Below are 18,852 nucleotides of genomic sequence, written 5' to 3'. Positions count from 1 at the left end.
CAAAGATCCCAATCTGGAAGTCATGAACGATGGGAGGTTTGAAGTTACAGTGGGAGAGAGTGCAGAGTGAGAGAAGTGTGCAAGGGCAGAACATCAGCTTTTAAAGTCACAGTTAAACAAGAGCCTGAAAAAAGTGACTGACTTCCCAGTCTTAGAATCAGGGAATAACCAGCAGAGATAGGTGTCCTGGAAACCAAATCAGAAGAGAGGTCTTTGGATCCTAGAACTAGGCTTGTTTTGGTTTCTTTTAACTACATAGCAGCTACCTTTTCCTTTGTACTCACTGGTCAGACATAGGATAGGACAGCTAAATATATCAGCAGGAAAAGAAAAGATTTGCATGGGATGATATTTTGGTAGTTTTCATCTTCTGAGTTTTACACCACAGAGGAAGGATTAGACTTGTTCTCGAAAGCAGAGTTAGGGTCAGAGAATGGAATTTGCAGGCATTGGTGGGACCAATGTAACAGTAGAGAGAGCAGACAAACAAATAATGGAAAGGCTTCCAGCATGGTGCTGAGCTCCCTGTCACTAGAGGTGGCAAGGAGGATGGGGACATTTTAGAATGGAGTCCTGCACTGTGGGAAAGTTTGGTTAGAGGACTTCTGGATCATTTCCTTAACTACTGAAAAGGAACTTTTAGCTGAAAGAGGATAAGCTTTGAAGTTACATAGTCTGGTTTCAGATTATGACTCTGCTTCTTAGAAGCTGTGTGACCTTGGGGAGATTACTTTACTTCTCTGAGTTCCAGGTGCTCATCTATAGCATGGAGATAGTAATTGCCTACTGTGTTATTAGCAAGATAATATGGAAAAATGCCTAGTATATAGTAGATTCTCATTAAATATAGACAGCTGTTAGGAAGTGCAGTGGACTAATAGGTGCTGAGAAAAGAACAGTGACTTGCTTAGTTGTGGGTATTGCCCATTGTGGAAATGAATGACTTAGAGGAACAAGCACATGTAAGGAGCATACAAGTTTAAAATTTAACTTGTGTGTGCATTTTAAATTCTCCTGGGACTTGATCTAAGCATGAAAGGCTTACTATTAATATTTTCCTCCACGTTTTGTTTCTCTGTGACCCTGTGCTGGGGGGCACATATTGCGCTGGCAACAGCAGCCCTGGTGAGGCACACCAAGGCAGCTAGACAAATGACCCCGTAGAATGAACTTCCTAGTTTCGTCTGTGCCCAGTCCTGTGCCAAGGCCAGTGAGGTGGTAGGAGTGACAGCAAGGAGCTCTACTGAAACCTGGCCAGCAATTCCTTCTCTCCCTGTTGACACGGCTTCAGTGGAGCATTTCTTCAAACATGCCCACCTGGAGGAATCTTCCAGCTCATCTACTGTTACCGTACATGACACAGCTAAGAGACCTGAAAGTCCCTGTGGCTGGCCAGCAGTCACTAGCTAGATGGATCTGTTTAGGTTTTCTAGCATACTCTTCATGTTTTACAGAAAAAGTCAACGGAGAGGACTAATAGCCCAACAAGTTAATAAGAGAGCCAGGCCTTGATTTGGTGTTTCCTGATGTCTTTCTGCTACATCACAGCAGGGAACTTTTATTTATTTTTATTTTTATTTTTATAGTCTTGGCTGGGTACAATCCTCAAAACTTGAGAATTTTGTCTGCCTTGGATTTTATAAAAACAAACGTCATCGGCCAGAGAATGCAATGTGCTTGTATTTTTTGTGGCATATCTGTTTTTAATGCAAACATAAAACTTCATGGGATTTTTGTATAGATGAAAAACTTGAGACTTATATATAGATATTTATAAGACCTTTATAAAGCATTTTATATGTAGCTTTTCAGAATTTCATCCCAGCTAACAAACTCTTACCAAATGAGGCTCTCTGACGCTGCTTTATTTTAATTTTCCAGCCTGATTGTACGTCAAATGGAAGTTAAGACAGAGTTTAGTTTCTCCCATTTTAATAATACTATAAATTCCTCAGGGGCAAATTTGCTTTTGAAGACAGACTTGCAATTGTTTTTCCTGTCACCTGCTTGCGTTTTTAAAACACCATTTGCCTATCACCACCATGCTTCCTTTATTCCCAGTAGTAAGTTTAATGGAATGTTTCTCCTCCCTCCTTAGATTCATAATACCAAGTTCTGCTATATTATTGAATAGTTCTTACCGTACTTTTTGATAAGCCTTGTTGTTCAGGAGTTTGGCATCAGGTCATATTTATATAGTGTTTACTTCAATTTGGGAATTCACAGTATTCTCTTAGGGTCAGAGAATGGAATTCTGTAGGCAGGATCTTGGGAGAAAGGCAGGCACTTTAGGAAGTTATGTTGACACACTCATCATTTTATATGTTGTGCCTTTTAGTCCACTTGAGGAAGTTATAGCAACTTCATCATTTTTCTCTTGTTCCTGAAGGATAATTAGGTGATAGGAACATGGCTGGGTATTAAACAGACTTGATTTGAAATGCTGGCTCTGCCATTTATGTCTTAGAAAAGCCACCTTGCTTCTTTGAGCCTCAGTTTCTGCTTCAGTAGAATTATTGTAGGGATTCAATATAGTGAGTTTGTAAGGATTGTTGCCAAGGGCCTGGCACATAGTAGGTGCCCACTCAGTATTTGTTGAATGGATGAATGCAAGTAGCTGACGTTGTAGTAGCTAGAAAGGAGGAGGAAAAGGATAATGCCCAAATCTTTGGTGGTTTTCTTGCCCTGGACATAAAAGAGTCCCGAAGTCAAGATTGGTGATGATTTTCTCCTCAGAGGCTGCACATTTATTTTTGTTTAAGAGCACTTGCACAAACTGGCTGAGTAGAGAGCTTTCTTCATTCTTCCTAGTTAACTGCTGTTTTTTTCTGTGGTTTCTTGGAATTCAAAGCCAGAAGCATATCCCAAAGTCACATTAAAATGCCACATGATCCACACACCACCATTCACCTACATTCATGTGACCAGTCAAGAGTTATAGCTTCTTGTCACCCTGTGTTCTGTCTTCTCATGTCTCATTCATCTTGCTTGCCACTGTCACATTAATCTTCCTAAAACATCTCTTTCATCATGTCTTAGTCTGTGTCAGATCCCCGCCGTGGTTCTCTTCGCCATGGGACAAAAGCCAAACAGGTAATACACAAGGGTAGCGTAATAGCTGCTATTTATTGAACACTATGACAAGAAAGGCATTGTGCTTGGTGCTTTTATATGTGCTATCTCTTTGGAAAACAGTTTATTATCCCCACTTTTTTACTGCTAATGAAACTGAGTCTTGGACAGGTTAACTAGCTTGCCCAAGTTCCCACAGTTAGTATGTAGCAAAGCCAGAATTCCAAATCAAGACCACCTGATTCAGAAGACTGCACTGTTTTGCTAGATATTAGGCCTTCCTCTCCCAGCTGTTTCTTCCATTTGTTATGATGATGCTGAATGTTCAGTAATCTTCGATGGATATGAGGTATCTATACCTTCAACTCAAGATTAGGGTTAGGAAGGCGTAGAGATCTGATATTTGTCCTATATAAGCCAGTGCCTCTCAGGAAGTCTGACTTTGCATTTTGATTGGGTTCTTGTCATATCTGGGTTGTAAGGACCAAAAACACAAGGACTACTTAGCATAGCACTGAAACCAAAGCAGGAACTTAGTAAATGTTCACTGCCTGCAGAAAAGAATGATCAGAGGCCTTGGGTCTTCCTGAACCCTCACCCTGGGAGCATGGGTCCAGGAAGAGACTGATAAGTATTAGGATGGAGCCAGGAGGTGGTTAACTCTCAGAGGAGCCTGGAAATCCCTTTGGCCAAGCATCAAGGCAGCCAGGATCCAGGTCAGGAGGCATGTGAGTCAAGGTGCTGTCTGCTTCTGTCCCTTTCCTGAACTCATTCCTGGCACTTCAGAGCTTCCTGGACTGTTCAGTCTACCTTTTCAAATAACCCATTCAAGCCCTGAAGGTTGGCCACAACCTGTTTCTATTGTGCCTAGTGATGGTTAATGCTTTCTGGAGACTTACAGAGGACAGAGGAAGCGGTGTGGCAAGAAAGCAGGAGGAAAGTGGTCTTCTGCTTTGAGCTTAACCTGGGGAATTTGGATGTCCTGGGGAATTTGGATGTCCTCAACTGAGGTATCATTCACTCTTTCATTCAGTATTTATTCTGGCTCTACCATATTCCTGGAATGTGTTTAAAGCGGATAAAGTTTAGGCTTAGGGGGCACGTAGATCTGTAGCACATCTTGACTCTGTACCTTCCCAGCTGTGTGACTTTAGGAAGAGAGATTTATTTATTTGAGCTTCATTTCTTCTTTTTTGGAAGAAAAAAGAAGTGTGGCTTATAATACCTACTTGCAGGGTTGTTGTGAGGTGTGATAATTTATATGAAGTTCTTTATAGAGGTATCTGACATGCAGTAAACATTCCACAAGTGGCCACCTAATTTCATTTGATATGAATTTCACCATTTTAACCATTTTAAAGTGTGTGCAAGTGAGTGTTTTTTAGTATATTCACAATGTTCTGTAACCATCACCACTGCTTAATTCCAGAACATTTTTATAACCCAAAAAGAAAAGGAATCCGTGCTACCCACTGAGCAGTCACTCTTTATTGCCCTTTTTCCCTGCTCTTGGTAACAACTGAACTACTTTTTGTCTCTATGGGTTTACCCATTCTGGACATTTCATATAAATGAAATCAATACATGGCCTTTGTGTCTGGCTTCTTTCACTTTGCATATTTTCAAGATTCATCCATGTTGTAGCATGAGTCAGTACATCATTTCTTTTTACGGTTGAATAATACTCTGTTGTATGGGTATACCACATTTTGTTATCCATTCATAAATTGATGGACAGTTGGGGTTTTTCCTACCTTTTGGCTGTTAATGAATAATGCTGCTATGAACATTCATATGTGAGTTTTTGTTTGGGTAATATGTTTTCATTTATTGACATGTACACCTGGGAGTGGAATTGCTGGGTTATGCTAATTAGCTTTCTGAGGAACTGCCATACTGTTCTCCACTGTGGCTGCCCATTCTACATTCCCCAACAGGAATATGTGAGAGTTCCAATATCTTTACATTCTTTATAACACTTGTTATTTTCCTTTTATTTTTGATTAGAGCCATCCTAATGAGTATAAAGTGGTATCTCATTGTAGTTTGGATTTGCATTTCCCTAATGACTGATAAGATTGAGCTCCTTTCATATGCTTATTGGTGTAGCCTCTTTTTATTATTCTTTCATTAAACATTTTTGTTTGATGAGTCTCTATTGTGTGAATAGTTCTATGATATGGGCCCTGCCCTGAGGTTACTCATATGCCAGTGGATAAGATCTTTAAGCAGATAATTGCAAATACTAAGATAATAGACTACAAAGAAAGGTTTGTAGGATGTGTAGATGTGTAAGGCATCTTTGAGGAGGAGGGAGATGAGTGGAGACTAAGCAGAGTTTGTCAAGCACACAAGGAAGTAGAAGGGCATTCTAATTAGATGAAGAGCTTAGAGCCTTGGATATAGTTTGTGGGGGGATGAGGCCTCCTGTCATTAGATGGGGAGTGTCTCCCATCTCAGGCAGCTAAGCAGGTCTCTATCTCCAGAAGAAAGCCTGCCCCAAGCCAGCAGAAGCCAGCAGGCAATCCTTGCTGAGCTCTGTCATCCACTGTGCCTTTGTCTACACAGGGCTCTGTTGTTTTTAAGGAACATTTACTGAGCTGATTTGATCCTCACTTGAGTTAGATTTTGTATCTCCATTTCTACAGAGAAAAATGATGCTCAGTGAGGTAGCAGCTTGCCTGACATCTCACACCTACCAAGTGACAGAGCTGGACTTGGAATACAGGACTTGGACTCCTACTTTATTCCACCTCTGTACACGGAGCCTCAGCTCTTCTCAACTTGGCATTCAAGGCCGCGTATTCTCTAGTTTCAACCACCTTATCTTCCCTTCTCACCTCTCCCTCCTGCCTGTAACTGAACTATCTTTTATAACAATTTTTTCAGTCTAAATATTTCCCAGCCTTCCCCATTTGGCTTCTACTTTTTACCCGCCTTTTGTAGTCTAGATTCTTACCATCCTTTAAATGGCTATCCTTTTATAAGCACCAACTGTTGAAGTGCCATTCACTCTGCTCAAGTTTTTAACACGCAAAATTGATCACCTTCACAATGTTCTGGCAATGTGAGTAGAATTATTTACTTCAATTTATAGATGAGGAAATAGTCTCAAAGAAGTAAATTAACTTACTCAAGATCACCTAGCAAGTAAGGAGTCTTGCTCAAATGCCACCTCCTTTCAAAAGCCTTCCAGGGTTATACTGACCCAGGTGATCTCCCTTGCTTCTAAAATCCTTTAGCAGTTACTTCTCCTTTATTCAAATTCAGCATTTGAGATCTTGGGTTATCTTTTCTTGTGTTTTTATCTTATATCCCCAACTGGGTATTTGTTCATCTGTGTCCCCAGGGCCCAGTTTAGATCCCACAGAGTAAATGCTCAGTAAATGTTAAGCCGAGGTGTAGAAGGCAAAGCTCTGGATCTGGGTTATATGGCCTGAGTTCTACATTCATGTTATGACACTAACTTCTGTGACCTTGCACAACAGTGAGCTCTCCAGGATGGGGGCCCCGTTCATCCTACCCCTCCTTTATTCCTGGGCCTGAGAGTTGCATGGATGGCTGCACAGACTTCACTGTTTAGAACCTCATTTTTCTCATCTGCATTTTAAAAGGTAGAATTGGATGATCTGAGGATCATTCTCCATCCAGATGTTAACCTAGTTGCTTTTCTCCACGCCAACGTGATCTTGAGCTACAGAGTTTCAGCCCAGGGAGGCATAGCATAGCTTCTCATTTCTAGTTTGGTGGCTGCATGTCAAACTTTGCCCTTGACCTTGTCAAACTGAAGAGTAGCCCAGGAGCTTGGCCCCAACACATTTCAGAATTCCTAATACCACCCTCTCATCCTCTCTCTTTCTCTCTTTTTGTCTGTTTTACACACACATACACACACACACACACACACACACACCATTGGAAAATAATTTCATCTGAAGTACTTTCTTTAGGTTTTACATTTTAACAGCCTTTTGACTTAGAAGTCAGCAATGATTTGTAGGAGGGAAAGTGTTGCTCTTTTAGAAAAACCAGAGTCCCTATTGTCGTTCATGCTTAACCCATTGGATGTATTTTATAGGCACAAAGAGTGCAAGAAAGAGCCATTGTTGTGAAAATAGAAACCCGAGGATTGCTCCTCTGCTCAGTGGGAAAGGCCATTTTCATCAGTAGGGGCTTCTTAACAAAGACCACCTCTTTTTTTTTATCTGGGCAGTTCATTTATCATCCTTACCCTACTTAAATCATTTCTTTGGCTTTTTTTTTTAATTAAATCTCTATTCACTTTATGCTTAAGAGAAGAAAATTATTCAGGACACGTTGATAGTACCAATTAAATTGTGCCATCCACTGAATGCCCAGTGTGGAGCAGGCACTGTTCAGTGAGTTACGTGACTTATCACTTTCATTCTCACAACCTCCATTATGAGGAAAGACCTGAGCTCAGAGAGATTAAGGCCCTTATCCACCTCATCCCGTCATAGAAAAGCTGAGGTTCACCACTTAAGTCTCTGATACTGAACTCCCACCTCTGACCAGCTGGGCCTTCAGCCCTAAGACCATTTGGGAAGACTCAGCATTTGAGTACATTCTGGAATAGTTATGTGCTTATAAGCTGCCTTCTCAGCTTTACTAACAAGTGAGGAGAGAAGCCTGGCCTGGGAACAGTGTAAGAGCATGTTTAACACATGCAAATACACGTGCGCGTGCACACACACACACACACACACCCTTTGGAGATTGGATTTAACTAATTACCTGGCCATATGCTACATCCAACATTGGGCAACATGCTACAAAATGCATTTAGGCTATAGCAGTTGGGAACCTTGGAGGACTATGAGAAACAGCAGTCTCTAAAGTGTCAGTTTAAGCCCTGCACACAAAGTCTTTTACTACAAGGGGACAGTTTCAGAGAAGATTCAGATTTTTACCTCTGGAGCCCTCTTGTTTGAACTTTTATTTTTGGACATATTCAATGAGAGACAAGTCTGAAAAGTCCAGTTTGAAATCTGTGCAGAAAAAGCAAAAAACAGATTATCTGGGGTTGAGATTAAAGAATGAGAAAATGAAGAGAAATAATATCCTTTTGTATTTGCGTAGTGCTTTACATTTAGTAGGTGTTGTGAGCACACGTAAGCAGTGGGCGAGGTGCCAGGGGCCTCTTTCCCACTCCTGGCTCTTCTCTTCCTCAGACTCATGTGGTGGGCAGGCCTCTTCCATCCTCTGGGTTTGAATTTCCTCGTGTAACATGAGAGAGTTGGATGACTTGTATGCTGAGGTCCCTCACACTCAGTCATGCTGAGATTCAATACCAGTAAAAAGGGGATAAATGCTATTCTTCCCCCATCTGCCTTACCTCAGCCTGCCTTGTGTCAGGGCTGTGAAAATATCCCTTCCCTTCTAGCATAGGCCTTACATCCCTATCAGCTATAATCCCTCTCATGCCTATGATACTTGAACTGACAGAAACCCTCCAAGTTCTTCTGGGAAGACACTTGGCTTAGAAAGATCTCAGTTGAGTTGAGGGATTCATGTGCCATTTTAGTTTAGACAAGATAGCAATCTAAGGGCTGTTCCAATTCAAGAGTTTAGAATTCCATAAAAGGGTACCCTTTAGGATATACTTGAAAAACCCCTAAGCAAATTCATTGGGTGCTGTTTCAACACTTTGTATGGCAGTGCTTTTAGCAAACACCCTTGATCCTAGAGTTTGATCTGCATTGATACTAGGATCCCTGCATGCAAGAGGGAACCAGCTTTGAGTTTGTTTACTTTTCCTTTTTGACTGGTCTGGCCTCAATTAGTTTCTAGCATTTGAGGTTTTGGGCATTTTGAACTCATAATGATTCATTTAACTCATGATGAACCTTGTTCTCTTGATATGCATTTTAGAAGACAAATCTGACCTTGAAAACAGTGTGATGCAGAAGAAAATAAAAATCCCCAAGCTTTCTCTTAATCATGTAGAAGAAGATGGAGAGGTTAAAGATTATGGGGAAGAAGATTTACAGCTTAGACACATCAAGGTAACAAAATCTTTTCTTTCTTTGGAAGCATGTGGGAGAATTTTCAGATATCTCATAGCTAAAGAATTTCAGTCTGGCTTCCTCTCCCCATGTAAATGTCCCCTGGTATCACAGGCCATGATTTTTTCAGGGGAGGGGAAGCTTGGGACAACTAGTGCGTATTTGCCTTCCTGGCCAACTTTCCAGAGAGCCCTGATTCATGCTGTGCCACCAAGCACAGTCCTGTTTGCATAGTCTATGCAGTGTGATCGCTGTTGGAGGTTTGGAACGATGTGTTTCGCCTTGGCCCACAGCTCTGGAGAGGTCACTGCTGAGCTCCAAGAACGTTACGCAGCTGTTCTTGGGCAGAAGTTTAGAGCCAGTCACTATCAGATTGCCTCCAAACAGCTAAGGCTGGACTCATTGGGAAGTACACAAAGTTCACAGAAGGGATTTGTGAGACCCTGGGTTAGATGATAATGCATGAGGTTGCATTTTCTTTCTGTGTGCCCCAGTTGGTCTGCTCCAGCCTTCACTTTGGAAACTGCTGAAAATCTTGTTTGGCAAGCTAGCTGTTTTTATCTGTGCAGTAGATACCTGAGAGGAAGGGAGAAGGAATATAAGGAAATGGGCTGTCTTCTACATTGACCATGGTCTGATTTTGGACACAAGGTTGAGGATGTTCCCGAGGAACATAGTTGATTTCAGTTCACAGCATTCACTGTACTCCTGCTATGGGCCTGGCCCGGTGCTGGTACCTGGTCTCTGCCTCCAGGGGTCTCACATTATAGTGACACAGACATATTGTAGTGATCACTTTAGACAAATGATAGATTCATATACACTAGTAGCACCTTACCCAGCAGATAAAACTACTTAAGATTTTGTCATTTAACACAGTATCAGAGTCATGGTTCCATAGGGCTGAGTTTGGTTTGGTTTTCCTTAAATTTGCTGAAACTTTGTGAGAAGTGCCTGGAATCTCATGTCCTCAGTTGTCTGCACTTCCTACCAGTGCCCCAGTCAGGAAAGCTCCTAACCCTCCCGCCCTGAGTGAAGAATTCAGTTAGTTGATCCTGTAACTCTCACTGCCCCTCAGTGGAAGCTATGACTACTTGAGCTAGATTTTCCTCAAGCACGGGAACCCCAGGCCCTGGGGGATCCTAGATAATTAATTCTCCTGTAAATGAACTATCCTCTCTCTATCCTCTGTCTTGCTGAGGGAGAGGCTGGCAGATGTGGGGGAAGGACCCTTGTGCTGGAAGTGAGATTCCAAATTCTGGTTTTGGCTCTGTCTGTATCTCACCGTGTAACCTGAAGTGTAGTCCTTCCCCTCTCTGACCCTCAGTGTTCTCATCTGTAACATAAGGAAGTTAAACCGAAAGTACCTTTCAATGCTAGAATTCTTTGAACTTTTCAGTTGAGTAAACATTTTTCAAGCCCCTACTGAGAGCCAGTTCTGAGTGAGTAGGCAGAGAAGAAACAGAAAATAAGACATGTTTTCTGCCCTAGATTCGAGTAGATGAGTTTTTCACACCCTTTCCATCTAAAGCTTTCATTACGGAAAGTTTACACAGTGAATTGCCTTTAGGGGAGGAATTTTATGTTTTTGTTGAAGAAATTTGTGACTCCTCTGGGACCACTTGGCCTGACCTGATTTCTCGTTGATTCTCCACAAATAAATATTGAACACCCTCATGAGCAAGTCACTGCCCAGGCATTGTGGGTGGGCTGGGGTCTGGGATGTTGGGAAGGGTAGTCATGGTATACGCATCCAGGAGGCAGAGTGGTAAAAAGGAAAAAGTGCAGGCCTGGGAAACCAGTGTCCTGGTTCTGCCACCGGCTGACTGTATGACTTTGGGCAAGCCCCTTCCCCACTCGGAGCCTCTGTTTCCCCATTTATAAAATGAAGGGCTTTGACTAAGTGTTTGCACAGGTTTCTTCAAGCACTGATGTTCTGTGATTCTGTGATTTTAGGATTGTCTGGGGAAATATTGAGCTGCAGTCCAAGAAAGTCCCAGCTGCCCTTGCCTGAACTGATTCTCGTTGTCCTACACAGAGACCTGAGGGGCGGAAGCCGAGCGAAGTGGCGCACAAGAGCATCGAGGCAGTGGTGGCTCGGCTAGAGAAGCAGAACGGCCTGAGCCTGGGCCATAACACGTGTCCGGAAGAGGTCTTCGTGGAGGCCTCACCAGGCACAGAGGACATGGACAGTCTTGAAGATGCTGTGGTGCCCCGGGCTCTGTATGAGGAGCTGCTGCGCAACTACCAGCAGCAACAGGAGGAGATGCGCCACCTCCAGCAGGAGCTGGAGCGGACTCGGAGGCAGCTGGTGCAGCAGGCCAAGAAGCTCAAGGAGTACGGGACACTTGTGTCCGAAATGAAGGAGCTCCGTGACCTTAACCGGAGGCTCCAGGACGTGTTGCTCCTGCGGCTTGGCAGCGGTGAGTGCCCCAGCAGGCCACATACCACTCTACCTGGGTGGAGTACTTCTTGCAGATCCTCTTCCAGGAGGGGAAAGGGGAGAGGCAAGCCAAGTGCCCCTGAGGCTAGGAAAGGACAGACACTTGGCTTCTCAGTAACCTCAAGAAAGAGTCACTCCCCACTCCTAGTGAATCTGATAGGAGCTTATGTTTGCAGCAGCCTCGGCTATGGGAACATTGTCAAACATGGCTCAGAGAATAAGAGCTGACAAAATCTTTATCACTGCTCACTCATTTATGCATTCACTCAGCAAGGGGCAGTACCAGGGATTGTAGGGAACCCCTCCAGGGTGGTTTCAGGATAGTAAAAAGAAGTAGACATGATCCTAACAACATGTATTAGTTTAAGTCAGAAAGTGATAAATGCCAGAGGAGGATGCTGAAAAAATAATATGAAAAAGTTCAGGGGTTGGAGAGGTTGTTTGTAACCGAGGGTATAGAGAGACTTCAGTAAGGTACTGGGCTTTGAAGGGTGGGCAGTGTTTCAAGGCACAAGAGGAGGCTGAGCAGACTCTTGAGCATGGGAAAATAAATACCTGGGGCACACTGAGAGGAATAATGCAAATGTGCTTTGAGGACAGAAGATGGAAGGCCTTGAAAACTTTACCAGCCCGGGATGTCTGGACTTGTTTTGGTAGGAATGGAAAGCATTAGAAAGCTTTTGAGCAGGGAGGCACGTGACCTTAGGAAGATGAATATGAAGATGTATAAAGCTCCTTTGCTTTGCTCATGGAACTCAATAGGCTCTTAATATTGCACCCTATTTTAACTAATCAGGTTTTTAGGTTTTCTGATCTAAAGTGGTTTAGAAGCAGGGATTGAGAAACCTGAAAGGCAGCAGCCTGGACAGCCAGAAGAAATGACTGCTTACCGGAGAGGAAAAGACAGAAAAATGCTTTCAAAACATAAGAATCCAGAACTGTAAAAGATAGAGGCCATTCAGTATTGAGAAAATCAGTATAACACAGGTTCACTGCCTCCATAGCCCCTGAGGACAGTAACTAATAAATAACTCTGAGTCAGTGTGCTTTGCTTAAAGAAGGTAGTAATCTAATCTAGAAATATCCCCAAAGTTAAAATCAAATACAGTTTTGCACTTATGATGGAAGGTTTCCATTATCTAGACAATATATTTAGATATGAAGCTTCATTCTTCTTTGATGCATTTTCACCCTACTTTACTTATATTTGTAGGTGTCATTTGCTTCTTAAAGTATGTCCCGAAGGTAGTGGCTCAGTAGATCTTCTGGATGGTCCAAGGAGTCAGCAGAGAGGCCTTTTCATGCCCTTGTCATAGAAAAGGAAACTGCATTGGGACAGAGTCATTTAGGAGGCAGAGGTAGAGTTCTATCTCAACTTCAGTCACTCAGTTCATAGACTGGAGTTTGTCCACTCTCCACCTCTATCATTGCCCTGGCCATTGTGCCAAGTCACAGTTTATAGAGGCTGACAGGGACACTAAAAGTTGCATATGGTTTGCCACTTCAAAAGTTAGTAAAATTGTTTATTAAAATAAAATCTCAAAGAGAAATCATAAATGTAAAAATTGGTAAAAGCTGTATTGGTTTCGTAGCATGATGGGGATGGGGATAACTGAAATTTTGAGAGAGAAAAAAATGTTTCCCAATCTTGAAGTGAATAATTTTTACTTTCAGTGTGCTTTGTAGGCTGTGCCTTTTATAAACTTCTTGGAAGCTCTCGGGGAAGTACCCCCAAAACAAAAATTCTTCGTACTTCTTGCAACTCCCAGGGAAAGTACCTGTTTTTCATGATTATGAACTCGCCTTAAACTCTGGAAACCACTCCTAAGCCTCTGGGGTAATAGGATACCCTGCATTTTACATCCTTATATGCTTCTTTTAGTCCTAAAACATGTTAAAAAAAAAAAAAAAAAAAAAAAAAAACTTGACCTGAAGCATAGTTCCAGTGTCTCGATCTTTCTAGGCTCTCTCACCCCACAGGCCTTGAAGGCCGTTGCACAGGCCAGTGGCTAGCTCTTCGCTGATCTGGGTCACTATCATCATTACAATGGGCTGGACTCAACATAAATCAGCTTGAGCCTCAAGTATGCATAGAGCACCCACCCTGTCCTCTCAGGGCTGCAGGCATCCTGGAAAATCACACCGTCTGTCCCTCATCAGCAAAAGCTTAAAAGTTTGTTGATTTGCACATGTTAACAGGAGAATGGTAATGTGCTAAGTTCCAAGACAAATCCACAAGAGTAAAATGAAAGAAAGGATCTCTACTCTTAAAAGGAGGTTGTATGTTTTCATGGAAATATAGTCTTTGGAACCAGGTAGGCCTGGAATCAAATCCCAACTTCCCTACTTCTCAACTCTATGGCTTTCAGAAATTTATGTCCTTCTTTCCTCCCTTTCCTATGTCCTTGTTTTCTTCCACAAATACTTCCTGGTCTCCTGCTACATGCCAGGCATCTTGCCTAGTGTAGGAATTCAGTATATTTGCAATATAGCTCTTGCCCTCTGCCCTTGAGGAGTTTAAAGTTTGATGAGGGAAACAGATCCTGAAACAATCAATGACAGCACAGTACATAAATGCCATTGTAGGAACAAAACCATGGAGGACTGTGGGACAGCAGAGGGGAGTACCCACCTGATTTCTAGAGGTCAAAGAAGGAAGGCTTCCTGAAGGAAACAACTTTTAGGCTGAAGCCTGAAGGATGAATTTTTGTTACCGAAGCAGGAATGAGTAGATGGGGAGAGTGAGGAGCAATTTCGGCAAAGCGCATGTATGTCTCTGACCCTCAGTGCTATCATCTGTAAAATGGGAATGACAGATAGTGCTACAGCCTTGTGACACACAGCATAGTGCCTGACATTCTATTAATGCTTGATTACTGTTAGCTCCTGTTCAACATCATTTACTAGAGGAGGTAAGACAGGGTTAACTTTGACTTTTAACTCAGGCACCCCAGCTGTAGTTGGCTCTATGACCTTGGGCAGGTTAACTAACTTCTCTACCTCAGTGTCCTCTTACATTATAGAATGTAAGAAGGGTTATATATGTTTGTTTATTCAGTCAGCTAACATTGACCAAATACTTTCTGAGCCCAGGAACTTGGTGAGATACGAAGAAGACTAAGACATTAGGAAGTAGGGAGAGGGTAGTGACAGAGGTAAACATGTAATCAAAATGCAGATACCAGTTCTGGGGGAGAGGTTACCATCTGAAGGGAGAACTCTCTCTTGGAAAGTCTGGTAAGATATCCCCTTGCTGTAACAGATCTTGATCTATAAGAAGGCAGAGAGCAACCAGAAAGCAAATGAGAGAGCCTTGTTTGACTCTCAGTTTCACTGGCCCTCTGAGAAACACGTCCTAGCTTAGGACATGTCCTGGCTTAGGATTGATGTAAGGCCCAGGCTTTCTCATTCTCTGCCCCCTGGGCTTCATTTGAGTGTTGCTCCTGGAGGCACGTCCTTGAGTATTTTCATCTGTCCACCTCAGCTAGGACCTAGCTCGGGCCTTTGCCTGGCTTGGGTGCTGGATCATTCACACCGTAACAGGCAAATTCAGAGACGAGAGAGGCCAACAGGTTAGGAGGTGCTTAGTTTTCAAAAGAAATCTACCTGCCAGGAAGTATCATTATTGACTCACCCAAGTAGTGGAGTCCTAAGAGTGGTAGATGGTAGTGGAGAGCCATAGTCTGGTCTTTACAGACTGATCATCAGGAGACCCTTGGGAGACTGATGGGGACTCAGAGTGGGAAACAGGTCCGTTAGCAGCCAGGAGTTATAATGGCACACCTTGGGCGGTTGGGGTCAGAAAGATGGAGCCACACCCAAGGGTGGGGGATAGCAGCAAGAGAGTACATTTCAGAGGCTTCATTGAATCGTACACGTCTTCACTCATACATTTATTCATTCATTTGTTTTACACACAAGAAAAGATGGATTTAACAGGAAGCATTCCAACATGGAGTCATGGAGTTGTGAAAGAACTTAGGCTATAGACTGTCACCTTCATTTTGCTGACAAGGAAACAAGCCCGGAAACTGTCACTAGCTTATTCCTAAGGGTCTCCTGACCCCTGGTCCTGTGTGCCTCTCTCTGGACTCTCACTCACATGGCCTTCTTTAGCTCTTAGACTTCATTTTTCCCAACATGGGGGTGTCCCCTCCATCCCCTTTACTCCCCACCAAGGACATCATCTCTTTGTAAAACAGAACTTTCCTTGTCTATGATCTTAGCATGGTAAACAACCCTTTCTGATGGGAAGGAAGCTCGTCCTCCTCCACTGTCAAAAATAAATAAGGAAGCATATGTAATAACTTTGGCCCTATACTGTAAGAGTTCAATAAATGCCAGTCCCCTCTTCCTCTTTCTCCCTTTCCTGCCCACCCTCCCCCAAATAAGTAAATGCTGAGGATGGACAAAACATGGTGGCATATCAATTTACAAGATACAGATGTTTTTGCGTGTATATACATCTATTACTTATTTATTTTATTCAGTGAACAGTTACTGAGAGTTTCCTTTGTGCCAGGACTGGATTAGGTGCTGGGAATAATATAATGAACAAGACAGACTGCCTTTTTAAAAACAATTCACAAGTAGATTAGAATAGTGCATTTAAACTGGGCGTTGGCAGCCACAGAGAATTTTATGGGATTAAGGGAAGCAGAACAATAGAGACCCAACTGGGGGAGGGTAAACCCCCATGTATGAGAATGGAGTAAATTCGAGGGTCTCTCTTGGTTTCTCCTCAGCTAGATTCCCTGTTCTTAGAAGGCAAAGTCCAAGGCTACGGTGTCCTCCCCAGTTTCTTACACTGTAAGTACCACTTAGATAGTATATTTCATTGTGGTGTGACTCGGGTAACATTAGTTCAAATAAGATTCTCAAGGGCTCTGTGAGGAATACAAAGAGGAGCAGATGTAATCCTTGCTTTCAGGATGCACACAAGTCTCACAGGGAGCACAAACATGTACGCAGCATGACACCAGGCAAATAAAATCATTCTGTAATTGCAGGAGAGAGGCAGATGATGGTTTTAGATTTCATGTATGCTTTGTCAGGGAATATAGGCAAAAATGATGAATTCTAACCAGAAGAGGCATAGATAACTAGAGTAATAACAGTAATTCACATGTGCATGGCATTGTACAGGTTTCAAAGCACCTTGACATTTTTATCTCATTGGGCAATTCAGATAGTCTTATTGCAAAAGGTAGGGATTATTATCTCCATTCTAGAGAGGAGAATGCAAAAAGAAGAGATAATGTCCTGTTGGCTAGATCATAAGCTGGCTGAAAGTTCTGAAAAAGGAGAAAGCCATTGCGGCCTGCATCTCTGTTTCAACTTTTTAGAGCTGCATGGCTAACACCTCTGTAACCCTCTGAGTTTGTGCCTTGTGTGCTGTCCAAGGTCCGTTAAAATACTAGCTTTGATCTTTAAAATCCTTTGCAGTCTGAACTGGTTTCTTTAAGCCCAGGTCTCTGATGGTACCTTAGAAAAGGCAGCTACTGTCTGCCAAATGCTTCATGCTGGTTTTCTCCTGACTGGAGACAACATGAGCTTCGGCAGCAGACACTACTTGGGTTTGAATCTCAGCTGTCTTGATTTATTACCTGTGTAACTTGATATACATTGTTTAACCCTTCTTAGGTCTCTGTTTCTCCTCTGTAATATAGGTGCCTTAAAGCCCACTACATTCAGGCAGGAGAACCAGCTCAGTGATTAAGAGCCCACATGGGCTCTGAGATCAGAAATACTCGTGTTTTGAACTCCAGCTCTTCCAAGTTCTAATTTTGTTGCCTCAGGCAATTTACTTAACTTCCTTGGCCTTAATTTCCTCATCTGTACAACAGAGTGAATGACAGTATCACCTACTATGGTTCTTAAAAGGAGGAAATGAGCAAATGCAGTAAAGTCATCTGCCTGGAGGCCAGCATATAGTAGGCACTCAGTAGGTTCTGCATTAGGATGTAGGATCATTTGAAGATGTGCATGAGAAAATGTGTATATAAGGCTTGGCACATCATAGGCATGAATTGTCCTACAGCAGAACACAGATGTGATAGTCCGGCATGTCTTAATCTTTGGTCAACCCTGGATGTCTCCTAGAGATTTCCTACTTTCTCTTGTAAGTCTCTAGAAATCATATTTGAACAGTCTATTTTACAACTATGCATGGACTTGATTTCAGACTCGCTGGTCTGTAGCTTACGGAATTTGCCCTTTACCACTCCCAACTTTTCCTGGACAAAATTCCATCTTCCCATCTCTAGCTCTCACCACTCCATCTGATGCCCTGGATTTTTTTAGACATCATCAGTTGTGGCTGAATGTTCTGTTTGTCAGGACTCTCTTTCTGGGGCCTATTTATCTCAGAGCTCTTTCCTTTCTCTTTCCCGTCTGCCTCAGTTCATTCTCACAGTGAGCAGGGGTACACCAAAAAAGCTGAGCTTCGAAAAAGGCCCGGAAATGGTGGAGAAGAGCCATTTGTCCAGTTAGGTGTTTGCATCTCCCTGTGGAGGTAAGGCCCAGGAGATGCACAGTCTGCCTGCCACTCTAGAGTTAGTGGTGGGGCAGTTTCAAAAACTGTTGTACCCTACTCAATTCAGATGGCAGGAAGAGCTCTAGTAGTAAGAAGTAGAGTAGTCTGTCTGAAAAATACTGCTCATCATCTACTTTGAAGGACTTTTTTTGAACTGTTGCCCAAATCAGAATTAGGCACAGTTTAAAATAATCCCAGATTATTTTAAAAGTTGATTTCAGGGTGGCTGAACAATTCAGGACCCTCCTACCCCTTTCTCTCTAGACTCCGTTTTCCTGGGGGCAGTGTGGATAGGGTTGAGGGACAACACCAGGCTTTCCCTTTTCTAACAACTGCCTAGGTATGTAGAACATCCAGAGGAAGTTGCTAGGTTTTTTTTTTCCATTGTTAGAATGGGAATGTGTTTCTCCATTAGAGCAGGGTTTTGCCTTCCATATTGCCATGTGACAGGCTTGTTTTCTTTTGGATTTGCCAGTCAGGAAATGGAGGTGGGAAGGATTAATTACAGGCAAAGCCTGGCCTCTAGGAAAACCTGCTTTGCGCCAGACACTAAATACTTTCCACATATAAAACAACCTCAGCAGTGGATAAAACAGGCTCAGAGAGATTAGGTAACTTGCCTGAGGCCACAGACTCAGGAAAGGGTAGAACCAGGTTTCAAAACTGGGGCCCCTCATGCTTTTCTAAGCATGAGGCAGTCTGATCACAGAGTCCCTCAGCCACGTGCTTCTGCGGCACTGTCCCTTTTGCCTGCCTCCTGATTAGGCCTTCATTGT

At 42.8% G+C, this 18,852-nt stretch overlaps 1 protein-coding gene across 28 annotated transcripts in view; it reads left to right on the top strand.

Annotated features, from left to right (window-relative positions):
* LOC100393071 (BEN domain-containing protein 5) overlaps nt 1–18,852 on the top strand; it is a 1,596,666-nt gene that overhangs the window by 1,305,032 nt on the left and 272,782 nt on the right. For 21 of the 28 annotated variants that reach the window (XR_013520038.1, XM_078331670.1, XM_078331666.1 and 18 more), the window contains 2 exons: nt 8,965–9,098; nt 11,137–11,521. The exons of the other annotated variants lie outside the window; for them this stretch is intronic. Coding sequence is in view for 20 of the 21 variants with exons in the window: in XM_078331670.1 (XP_078187796.1) it covers nt 8,965–9,098; nt 11,137–11,521 (519 nt within the window). In the remaining variant the exon portion in view is untranslated. The remainder of the gene's footprint in view (nt 1–8,964; nt 9,099–11,136; nt 11,522–18,852) is intronic. 28 annotated transcript variants of the gene reach the window in all.

Source organism: Callithrix jacchus, chromosome 7 (genome assembly GCF_049354715.1).
Source record: "Callithrix jacchus isolate 240 chromosome 7, calJac240_pri, whole genome shotgun sequence".
NCBI classification, from domain to species: Eukaryota; Metazoa; Chordata; class Mammalia; order Primates; family Cebidae; genus Callithrix; species Callithrix jacchus.
The sequence above is the reverse complement of the archived record's forward strand: the minus strand, read 5'-3'. Positions and strand labels throughout refer to the sequence as shown.